The sequence below is a fragment of the Nycticebus coucang genome, chromosome 9 (genome assembly GCF_027406575.1).
Source record: "Nycticebus coucang isolate mNycCou1 chromosome 9, mNycCou1.pri, whole genome shotgun sequence".
Lineage (NCBI taxonomy): Eukaryota > Metazoa > Chordata > Mammalia > Primates > Lorisidae > Nycticebus > Nycticebus coucang.
This window is the reverse complement of record NC_069788.1, coordinates 133,511,885-133,524,765: the sequence shown is the minus strand read 5'-3', so window position 1 is coordinate 133,524,765 and position 12,881 is coordinate 133,511,885. Positions and strand designations below refer to the sequence as shown.

The 12,881-nt window shown below is 39.7% G+C and overlaps 1 protein-coding gene across 1 annotated transcript; it reads left to right on the top strand.

Moving 5' to 3' along the window:
• The first annotated feature begins 8,505 nt into the window (after positions 1-8,505).
• On the top strand, positions 8,506-11,170 carry LOC128593169 (prostate and testis expressed protein 3-like). Its single transcript, XM_053600953.1, has 3 exons — positions 8,506-8,554; positions 9,833-9,955; positions 11,046-11,170. Exons 1-3 carry the CDS (start codon positions 8,506-8,508, stop codon positions 11,168-11,170), a joined length of 297 nt encoding a protein of 98 aa, XP_053456928.1.
• Positions 11,171-12,881: the final 1,711 nt, after the last annotated feature.

Here is a 12,881-nt window from a genome sequence, read left to right as displayed (position 1 = left end):
AGGGAAATTAGGGCAAGGAAACAGATAAAAGAAATCACTCATGAGGAAGAATCAGCAGAAAACTCCAGGCAACATGAAGAACCAGTCCAGAACAACCCCTCCAAGGGACCATGAGGTAGCTACTACAGAGGATTCCACCTATAAAGAAATGTTAGGAATGACAGAAAGGGAATTTAGAATACAGATGTTGAAAACAATGAAAGAAATGATGGAAACAATGAAGGAAACTGCTAATAAAGTGGAAAATAACCAAAAGGAAATCCAAAAACAGAATCAAATAAGAGATGAACGATCTGAAGAATATAAAAAGGATATAGCAGAGCTGAAGGAAATGAAACAGTCAATCAGGGAACTTAAAGATGCAATGGAAAGTATTAGCAACAGGTTAGACCATGCAGAAGAAAGAATTTCTGAGGTAGAAGACAAAGTTCTTGAGATAACTCAGATAGTAAAAGAGGCAGAAAAGAAGAGAGAGAAAGCAGAATGTTCACTGTCAGAATTATGGGACTTTATGAAGCGTTCCAACATACAAGTTATAGGAATTCCAGAAGGGGAAGAAGAATGCCCCAGAGGAATGGAAGCCATACTAGAGAATATTATAAAAGAAAATTTCCCACATATCAGCAAAGATTCTGACACACTGCTTTCAGAGGGCTATCAGACTCCAGGTCGCCTCAACTCTAACGGAGCTTCTCCAAGACACATTGTGATGAACCTGTCCAAAGTCAAGACAAAAGAAAAGATTCTGCAAGATGCCAGGAGTAACTGCCAGTTGACCTACAGGGGCAAATCCATCAGAGTGACCGCAGACTTCTCTAATGAAACTTTCCAAGCAAGAAGACAATGGTCATCTCCCTTTAATCTACTTAAACAGAACAATTTCCAGCCCAGAATTCTGTACCCTGCTAAGCTAAGCTTCAAAATTGATGGAGAAATTAAATCATTTACGGATATACAAACATTGAGGAAATTCGCCACAGCAAGACCAGCTCTACAGGAAATACTTCAACCTGTTTTGCACACTGACCACCACAATGGATCAGAAGCAAAGTAAAAACTCAGAAATTAAAGGACAGAACCTAACCTCCACACTGATGCAAAAGATAAAACTAAGCAATGGACTCTCACAAAATAAGACGAATAGAATACTACCACACTTATCAATTATCTCAATAAATGTTAATGGCTTGAATTCCCCACTGAAGAGACATAGATTGGCTGACTGGATTAAAAAACAAAAGCCATCCATTTGAGGTCTGCAAGAAACACACCTGGCTTCAAAAGACAAATTAAAGCTCTGAGTCAAGGGTTGGAAGACAATTTTTCAGGCAAATGGAATTCAGAAGAAAAGAGGAGTTGCAATCTTATTTTCAGATACATGTGGATTTAAAGCAACTAAAGTCAAAAAAGACAAAGGTGGTCACTTTATATTGGTCAAGTGAAAAATACAACAAGAAGACATTTCAATTCTAAATATTTATCCACCCAATGTAAATGCTCCCATATTCTTGAAACAGACCTTACTCAGTCTGAGCAATATGATATCTGATAATACCATAATAACAGGGGACCTTAACACTCCTCTTACGGAGCTGGACAGATCCTCTAAACAGAAATTAAACAAAGATATAAGAGATTTAAATGAGACCCTAGAACAACTGTGCTTGATAGACACATATAGAACACTCCACCCCAAAGATAAAGAATATACATTCTTCTCATCCCCCCATGGAACATTCTCCAAAATTGATCATATCCTGGGACACAAAACAAATATCAACAGAATCAAAAGAATTGAAATTTTACCTTGTATCTTCTCAGACCATAAGGCACTAAAGGTGGAACTCAACTCTAACAAAAACGCTCGACCCCACCCAAAGGCATGGAAATTAAACAATCTTCTGTTGAATAACAGATGGGTGCAGGAAGAAATAAAACAGGAAAACATTAACTTCCCTGAGCATAACAACAATGAAGACACAAGCTACCAAAACCTGTGGGATACTGCAAAAGCAGTTTGAGAGGAAAATTCATCGCTGTAGATGCCTACATTCGAAAAACAGAAAGAGAGCACATCAACAATCTCACAAGAGATCTTATGGAATTGGAAAAAGAAGAACAATCTAAACCTAAACTCAGTAGAAGAAAAGAAATATCCAAAATCAAATCAGAGATCAATGAAATTGAAAACAAAAGAATCATTCAGAAAATTAATGAAACAAGGAGTTGGTTTTTTGAAAAAAATAAATAAAATAGATAAACCAATGGCCAGACTAACGAGGAATAGAAAAGTAAAATCTCTAGTAACCTCAATCAGAAATGATAAAGGGGAAATAACAACTGATCCCACAGAGATACAAGAGATCATCTCTGAATACTACCAGAAACTCTACGCCCAGAAATTTGACAATGTGAAGGAAATGGATCAATATTTGGAATCACACCCTCTCCCTAAACTCAGGCAGGATGAAATAGAGCTCCTGAACAGACCAATTTCAAGCACTGAGATCAAAGAAACAATAAAAAATCTTCCAACCAAAAAATGCCCTGGTCCAGATGGCTTCGCTCCAGAATTCTATCAAACCTTCAAGGAAGAGCTTATTCCTGTACTGCAGAAATTATTCCAAAAAATTGAGGAAGAAGGAATCTTCCCCAACACATTCTATGAAGCAAACATCACCCTGATAGCAAAACCAGGAAAAGACCCAAACAAAAAGGAGAATTTCAGACCAATCTCACTCATGAATATAGATGCAAAAATTCTCAACAAAATCCTAGCCAATAGATTACAGCTTATCATTAAAAAAGTCATTCATCATGATCAAGTAGGCTTCATCCCAGGGATGCAAGGCTGGTTTAACATACGCAAGTCCATAAACGTTATCCACCGTATTAACATAGGCAAAAATAAAGATCAAATGATCATCTTAATAGATGCAGAAAAAGCATTTGATAAAATCCAGCATCCTTTTCTAATTAGAACACTGAAAAGTATAGGCATAGGTGGCACATTTCTAAAATTGATTGAAGCTATCTATGACAAACCCACAGCCAATATTTTACTGAATGGAGTAAAACTGAAAGCTTTTCCTCTTAGAACTGGAACCAGACAAGGTTGTCCTCTGTCACCTTTACTATTCAACATAGTGCTGGAAGTTCTAGCCAATACAATTAGGCAAGACAAGGAAATAAAGGGAATCCAAATGGGAGCAGAGGAGGTCAAACTCTCCCTCTTTGCTGACGACATGATCTTATACTTAGAGAACCCCAAAGACTCAACCACAAGACTCCTAGAAGTCATCAAAAAATACAGTAATGTTTCAGGATATAAAATCAATGTCCACAAGTCAGTAGCCTTTGTATACACCAATAACAGTCAAGATGAGAAGCTAATTAAGGACACAACTCCCTTCACCATATTTTCAAGGAAAATAAAATACCTAGGAATATACCTAACGAAGGAGGTGAAGGACCTCTATGAAGAAAACTATGAAATCCTCATAAAGGAAATAGCAGAGGATATTAACAAATGGAAGAACATACCATGCTCATGGACCGGAAGAATCAACATTGTTAAAATGTCTATACTTCCTAAAGCAATCTACCTATTCAATGCCATTCCTATCAAAATACCAACATCGTACTTTGAAGATTTGGAAAAAAATGATTCTGCGTTTTGTATCGAACCGGAAAAAAACCCGTATAGCTAAGGCAGTTCTTTGTAACAAAAATAAAGCTGGGGGCATCCCCATACCAGATTTTAGTCTGTACTACAAAGCCATAGTGGTCAAGACAGCATGGTACTGGCACAAAAACAGAGACATAAACACTTGGAATCGAATTGAAAACCAAGAAATGAAACTAATATCTTGCAATCCCCTAATCTTCGATAAACCAAACAAGAACATACCTTGGGGGAAAGACTCCCTATTCAATAAATGGTGTTGGGAGAACTGGATGTCTACATGTAAAAGACTGAAACTGGACCCACGCCTTTCCCCACTCACAAAAATTGATTCAAGATGGATAAAGGACTTAAATTTAAGGCATGAAACAATAAAAATCCTCAAAGAAAGCATAGGAAAAACACTGGAAGATATTGGCCTGGGGAAAGACTTCATGAAGAAGACTGCCATGGCAATTTCAACAACAACAAAAATAAACAAATGGGACTTCATTAAACCAAAAAGCTTCTGTACAGCTAAGGAGACAATAACCAAAGCAAGGAGACAACCTACACAATGGGAAAGGATATTTGCATATTTTGAATCAGACAAAAGCTTGATAACCAGGATCTATAGAGAACTCAAATTAATCCACATGAAAAAAGCCAACAATCCCATATATCAATGGGCAAGAGACATGAATAGAACTTTCTCTAAAGATGACAGACAAATGGCTAAAAACACATGAAAAAATGTTCATCATCTCTGTATATTAGAGAAATGCAAATCAAAACAACCCTGAGATATCATCTAACCCCAGTGAGAATGGCTCACATCACAAAATCTCAAAACTGCAGATGCTGGCGTGGATGTGGAGAGAAGGGAACACTTTCACACTGCTGGTGGGACTGCAAACTAGTACAACCTTTCTGGAAGGAAGTATGGAGAAACCTCAAAGCACTCAAGCTAGACCTCCCATTTGATCCTGCAATCCCATTACTGGGCATCTACCCAGAAGGAAAGAAATCCTTTTATCATAAGGACACTTGTACTAGACTGTTTATTGCAGCTCAATTTACAATCGCCAAAATGTGGAAACAGCCTAAATGCCCACCAACCGAGGAATGGATTAACAAGCTGTGGTATATGTATACCATGGAATACTATTCAGCCATTAAAAAAAATGGAGACTTTACATCCTTCGTATTAACCTGGATGGAAGTGGAAGACATTATTCTTAGTAAAGCATCACAAGAATGGAGAAGTATGAATCCTATGTACTCAATTTTGATATGAGGACAATTTATGACAATTAAGGTTATGGGGGGGAAGCAGAAAGAGCGACGGGGGGGTAGGGCCTTGGTGTGTGTCACACTTTATGGGGGCAAGACATGATTGCAAGAAGGATTTTACCTAACAATTGCAATCAGTGTAACCTGGCTTATTGTACCCTCAAGGAATCCCCAACAATAAAAAAAAAAAAATGTTTTCACACAAATAAAATGAAGGTGCTTTTTTTGTCCTAACAAGGTAAAAAAATATAAATGAAATAATTTTATCCGTTATATTTTTATCACGAAAAATTTTTCTTATGAGAAATTAATGAAAATTTAAAATATAAGTTTTCTTTTTCTTTTTCTTTTCTTTTTTGCAGTTTTTGGCCTGGGCTGAGTTTGAACCCGCCACCTCTGGTATGTGGGGCCTGCATCCCACTCGTTTGAGCCACAGCCGCTGCCGCATTTTCTATCAAAGTTTATGGACCCTATGAAACAAAGAGGACACTAGACCCTCTATTTGTAAACCTTACTTGGGAATATAAGTAGAAAACTGACAAAAATCTGATACTCGACACATATAAAAACAGCCTATAAATGGCTCCAAGAGAGCTTTTTGCAACTTTTTATTATCCATTGTGACTTATCACCTGAAGAAACATCATATCAACAGCAATATGGTGAACAAAGTTTGAATTTTAGTGACACTAAGCTTGAACCCCCGTTTTACTTCTTGCTTGAGACTTCACTACCAGCTCTTTGTAAGGGTTCCGTAGGACAGTTTATGTGGAAGCAGTTAGCCTTGTGCATTGCCTGTGATAATTAGTCAGTAAATGTTGCTTTTGCTCCTTTTCCCTTTGCCTCTCTCCCCACCAGCAATTGGAGGTGAAGGAGCTGGATGTGAACTCTGCTTTCCCTGGGCCCTGCAAGTAAGCACTGCCCACCAGACTTTTTTAAAGGGTCATTATCTCTCACTCTGGTCATCTTGTACACTGTGCAAAAACAATGCTGCCCTTGTGAACCCAGGAACATAGTAGTCTGATCTCTAACACTAAGCCAAAGTCCATTCCCCCAAAATAAAAAGCAGCACTTACAAAGATCACCAAGATCTCAGTCACCCACCTGGAGCCAAGAGAGACTATGAACACGGGGACACAGTGTTCTGTTTTCCAGTCCTCGGAGCAAGGCAAATGGGATCTGTAGAGTGTGGAAGGCCCTGTTGGCATGGAGATGCATTGATCTGGGTGCTGTTCCTGACAGCTCAGTGACACCATGGATAGTGGTCTCATGTATTAAGCAGAATGTGAGGAGCTTCAGAATAACAGAACTTGGATCCATCCTCATAATGTCAAGATCTAACATCTCAGATAAATGACTTGCTAAAGATATGATGACTTATGTAGTAATCATCCACAGATCTCCAGATTCCCAAGGAAGTGTTCTTCCTACTGTGCTGCACTACCTCTGTCGTTGGTTCTGACACCCATCCTCTCCTCCTTCACGATAAATGAAGAAAGAACTTGCTTTCGAGAGAACATTTGATAGACATGGTACTGCAAGAGAATGAGGAGTAGTAGGTCAGAAGATCTCAATATTTGGATGGAGTTGCAAAATTCCACAATCCTAACTAGAAACAATCTGGAGATTCAAAACTCAATTGGTCTTTCAGAAAGAATTGCCAAGGAGAATCTTGAAGGAAGAAGGCTAGAAACTGTACCAATCTACCTCAGTTTAACCCAGAATGTTTGCCTCATTTGCTCTGATGCTAGTGTTGCTCTGTATCTTTAGACAGAGGATAAAGCTGAGAAATGACGAATGAAATGCCCTAAAATGAGTGACTATTTCACCCCATCTTCATCTGATGTCTAAAAATACCAGACTCGGTTTGTTTTAATGATATATGTGTCAATTCAGTAGGGAATATTTCTATTACCTCTCCCCTCCAAAGCCTCATGATTTGCCTTCTCAATAAACCTGGAAGTGCTCTGAAAAAATGCCATTAAGTTTCTAACACTTTCTCCAGAAATACAGCAGAACAAAAAGATAGATCCAGACTTCACAACCTTATTCTCTATTCCAGAATCAATTCTTTTTAAAGAAACCAATCCTCACATGTCTACGTCTCTAGGACATCTGGATCTCTTTTGAGGTAGAGATGGGGTTCACATTCTGATTGGTCATAGAAAAGGAACATTACAAATTTTATGGCATTTGACCTAAGACTATATTTCACCCCATCTTCATCTGATGTCTAAAAATATCAGACTCAGTTCGTTTTAATGACACATGTATCAATTCAGTAGGGAATATTTCTATTATTTCTAGCCAAAGTACTATTAGCTGGTGGGCTGAGGATTTAAGAGAAATGGAATGCCAGAACTGGTCGCAATTTTCTTTTTTTTTTTTTTTTTAATTTGGGCGGGGCTGGGTTTGAACCCACCACCTCCGGCATATGGGACCGGCGCCCTACCTGCTGAGCCACAGGCGCCGCCCCTGGTCGCAATTTTCTAGCACTTTACCTGTGGTGAACCTTAACTGAGGCAGCTTTCAGAGAGAAAACTGGCAAGACTCAAAATGTAAATCTAAAGATCAAGGCATGAGATAATTCTAGGGAAGATTTTAGGACCCCACAGATAAAATTTGGCCTTAAAGGACAGTGCTCTTTCTTTCTTTCTTTTTTTTTTTTTTTGAGACAGTCTCACCTTGTCGCCCTCAGTAGAGTGCTGTGGCGTCACAGCTCCCAGCAATCTCCAACTCTTGGGCTTGAGCGGTTTTCTTGCCTCAGCCTCCCAAGAAGCTGGGACTACAGGCGCCCGTGGCAACACTCGGCTATTTTTTGTTGCAGTTGCCACTGCTGTTTTAGCTGGCTGGGGCCGGGTTGGAACCCGCCACCCTGGGTATATGGGGCCCGTGCCCTACCCACAAAGCCTCAGGCGCCATCCAAGGACAGCTTTCTTATAAGTGAAAGAGGAGGATGAAGTCCCAGCTTGTTTACAGACTACATATCTATTTATTCTTTTCAGTCTTGTTTCTCACCTGAGAGTGAGGTGAATTTGTCTGTCTTATTTACTGCTCTGTTCTCACTCATAAAACTTCCTGGCATATAAAAGCTCTCAATTGATGTTTGTTGAATGTACAAATAAATCTCAAAAAGGCTTTGAATCATGGTGGTGAAAAGGGTTAATTCTGGAATTAGAAAGTGTTACTTTGAGTATCATTCATGAGATATGTGAGCATGGTTAATCTTCTGGTCCTCACCGAGCCCCGATTTCCTACTCTGTGCAATTGGGGTAAGAATAATAATATTATAATTATAGTAATAATTATTACTGAGATGAAAATTATGTGTAACAGAGTTATTTCAAGGCAAATACCCACATTTATTAATTATCATTATTTTCTGATGTAGGGATGGCAGCCAATTAACTTGAGCTCCCGGAGAAAATCCCGTGTGACTGGCTCCCTTTGGGCATGAATGAGAGCCAGTGAGAGAGAGAAAGTTTCTCCCCTGGAGCCTGAAGACCTGTGTTTGCAAATTTCTTCCGCACAGTGACTGCTAAGCTGTGATGAGCGAGCACGTCCTGTTGTTCTTCCCCCTGTGCTGCCTCATTGTGGGTGAGTCCCAGGCCTGAAGAGGGGGCTCCGGGCAGGATCTGTGGAGCCCAGGGAAACTCGAACGCATAGCATATGCCTGTGCAGGGCTGCACTTTGACCACAGCCATGAGGGAGGGAGGACAGTGGCCCTCAGAATGCTCCCTCTGCCTCCCTGCCAGCTCTCCTGTCCTTCCCAGGGTTTGGCTATCCCCCCCTCCCCGCCCCAGGGCATTCAAGCCTCTGCTGCTGCCCTGTTGTCCTGCTTCCCCTCTGTCCCTGCTACTTCCCATAATCCAAAATGGTGGTGAGATTTTTCTTAGGACATCTTTTTCTTTTGTAAATCTATATCCCATTTGCTGCAGGAGCTGGCCACTCTACAATGAATAATTTTGTAATTTCTTTCAGTGCAGAGAATAGCTTTTGCTACCCTTTCCAAGGACTTTACATTAGTAATTACAACTAATTTACAACTAGTAATTCTTAAAGAGGAAATAGTGCCCTGGGATCAAACAGAATTTTTAAGAATGGCTTTTAGTCACTATCTTAAATTCTCTGCACCTTTTGTTGCTCATTTGAGAAATGAGGACAATAATACCCTCTTGCAAGAACTCAGAGATTAAATCAGATATGGTTTGAGAGACCAAGGCCCAAATGAGATGCTCAATAATTGCAACTTTCTGTTTTCATTTAGGTGCACCAAGGAGGAATTTTTTAAAAAAATAAACTTGTATTTTTGAATAGTTCACCCCATAGAACTTCATAAAGGTGTCAGCAACTATACTTTAATTCAGTGAGCCTTTCTGTAGATTTAATCCAAAGGCTCAAAATGACAGAAGACTTGAATATCATATAACAATATCCAAGCAGCAATACACAACACAAAACAAAGCCAAATGTCAGAAGTCCCATATTAGTAACATTAGCTTGGCTAAAATATTTTATAGTACTTCCTCACTCTTCTTATCATATTTGTATCTCTCTACAGCCCTGTCAGATAGGTCAGGCCAGCATTCACAGCACCATTTTTAAGCTAGAAATCAACATCATGGAGGCTAAATTTTGCTCAAAGTTATCCATGATAAAAAGGCTGAAGTAGAGAACAGAATCCTTTTATTCGCACAGTGGCATTTTCTTCTCAGTACTGTACAATAAGAAGCTGGAGAGAGTCCCAACTGCTTACTGCCCAAATGCCCTGTCACTAGCTGCCCCTTCACCCACCCACCCCAGTCTGGATATTTACAGCTCCATCTCAAGTCCCTACCTCTGCCTGGCCTCACACCAGCTCTGTGCTTTCTCCAGCAGTGACATCACTTAAGTGTATGACATGTCACCTTCGCACACCGACAGATCACTGTAGGAGAGGCTTTGGTGTCTGCATTGCTCAGAAGCATGAGACGTGCATGCTCTTAAAGATCTTTGAGGGTAAGTTAGAGGGTCCTGGGAGATACTGTGAGATTCTTAGAATTCTTAGGACAGTGTTTCACTAAATGTACATCTCAGGAGAAAAGTTGGAGGATACCCTGAGCATAGGTAGCACAGGTCCCCGAGCATGCAGACAGAAGAGGCTTTGTAACAGTGAGATGGAAGGAAGAAGGTGTGGGGTCTAAATTTCCAAGAAAACTAACCAAATATATTTTTCATTGATACATAATAACTGCACATATTTATAGTGTATATGTTATATTTTAATACATGTATACAACATGTAATGATTAAATGAAGTAATTGGTATATCATCACTTCAAAATGTATCATTTCTTTGTGTTGAGAACATTTCATATCTTCTCTTCTAGCTATTTTGAAATACATGTATAACAAAGAAAATGTGACATATATACACAATGAATATTATTCAGCCAGAAAAAAAAGAAAGAAATCCTGTTATTTGCATGGGTGGAGGACATCATGTGAAGTGAAATAAGACAGACACAGAAAGATAGATATCACATGTTCCCATTTATATGTGGGACTTTTTAAAAAGCTGAAGGTAGATAGAATTGTGGTTACCAGAGGCTGAGGAGGGTAAAGACGGGAGGTGGTGTGAAGAGAGGCTCATTAATGACCAAATGTTCAAACAGATTTTGGCTTATTGGACTATAAGGTTATTTGACTATAACACAGGCACTAGTCGCCAGTCTTCTACCCTGTTTCCCTGAAAATAAGACCGTGTCTTATTTTAAGGTGTGCTCCCAAAGATGTGCTAGGTCTTATTTTCAGGGGACGTCTTGTCTTTCCTGTAAGTAGGTCTTATTTTTGGAGGATGTCTTATTTTCAGGGAAACAGGGTAGCAAGAAAAGGAATGAAGTCACTGCTTAACAAAGAGTTAAGGATTGTCAGGGACCTCAGGCAAACAAGACCTGCAGCTGGCCAGCACTTTCTGCATTTCCCTGCCCAGGTGCACCTACCCTGGTGCCTGATTAAAATTTCACTAACAAAATTAGTGCCAGGTTTGACTAACCTTGGATAACTTAGATCACTGTCTCATTTTCTATATATATATTTTTAATTTCAGGTGATGCTCTCCAGATATCATACATGGTGTGTCAGAAATTCTGCAGAGACTTGGAATATAATCTCAATAATCGAACTTTTGTTCATAAATGCTGCAATTCCAATTATTGTAACTTCACACTCTAAGCTATTTGCCGTTTTGGGGTCTCACTTGGGATGTCACTATGTTTCTCACCATTCACACATGACCTACCCCTGCTTTTTGGCTCTTTCTGTCTTGACAATATCCCTGCTCTCTCCTTAATTCCTTGTCATCTTTCCTGGTGCCTTCAGCTTGGCTCTTCCCTTGGTCAGTGGATAATAGTCCTGAACAATGGATTTCTTCTATTACAAGGATTATTGGCATCTCCATACTTTAAGAAGCCTTCCCTAAGAGGCTTTGTACAGTAAAATTTAAAACAGGGCCATGCTAGAAGCTTTTGATTAGCTTAGACAGTTGAGGTGGGTTTGAAAGACTTCAGCTAAAATTCACAAATACTTTTATCTGAAATTCCCATGTATCACTACAGTGATTTGGCAAAAGTAAAAAAAGAATGGTAGACACTGAAGATTTTCCTACATGGACAAACTCATTTCTACCAGTAAACAGTGCCACTTCAAACTCAGTCGTGATTTTCCTGACACTTTCAAAATACATCCTTACACATGTTAGCAGGAGACACACTGGCATCACGTTCACGGCTCACACACAGCCCCACTCTTCCCGTGTAGAAGCACATCCCAAGCACGTCACAGCTCTCCTTCCTTTCTCTGCCTTTCCTAACGCTGCTCTATTCCTATACTCCTCGCCATTCATCTCCTCTATTACCGCCCCCTCTCCGTTATCACTACCCCATTGCCACACAAACTCTCTCTCTAGAAGCAGGCTGTCCTTCAAAGCTCTGATCCACATATCACACGGCCACTGACACATGGAACTCAGGCCAGGCTGCCTTTCAGGACCCCTCACCTGTGAGGAAAAGTGGAGTATTCACAGTCGAGATCAATCTTTCTTGAGCAGCATTTTTATGTCTCGAGACTCACCTCACAATAGATCCAAGACTCCTTCTCTCCTTTGCTGCCCACCTATAAATAATAAAGCTTTGTTCCATAACTTCCCTGTGTGTGCGGTGCCTCCTGGGACTCAGACAAATAGGTAAAGCACGCACAGTAGGCCTGAACAGCAGGCCAGCACACAGCAGGCAGAAGTACATGGGCTCTGTTTCTGTGGTTGACAGAGTGATGATCTTTCCTGCTCTTCATACAGCAGGAGCCCTCACTCAGAACTGGTAATTAGCACTGCACTCTGTCCCCATAGAGTAACTTTGTCTGTTCTTCAATTTCTTTTTTTTTTTTTTTTTTTTTATTGTTGGGGATTCCTTGAGGGTACAATAAGCCAGGTTACATTGATTGCAATTGTTAGGCAAAATCCCTCTTGCAATCATGTCTTGCCCCCATAAAGTGTGACACACACCAAGGCCCCACCCACCTCCCTCCATCTCTCTTTCTGCTTTTCCTCCCCCCCCCATAACCTTAATTGTCATTAATTGTCCTCATATCAAAATTGAGTACATAGGATTCATGCTTCTCCATTCTTGTGATGCTTTACTAAGAATAATGTCTTCCACTTCCATCCAGGTTAATACGAAGGATGTAAAGTCTCCATTTTTTTAAATAGCTGAATAGTATTCCATGGTATACATATACCACAGTTTGTTAATCCATTCCATAAAAGAATTCTTACAGATCAATTCAATAATGACATACTACCCAATAAAATGGACAAAATACTTGAACAAGTGCTTCACAAAAGAGAATATCCAAATTGTCAACAAGTATTTTTAAAATGTAGCTGATA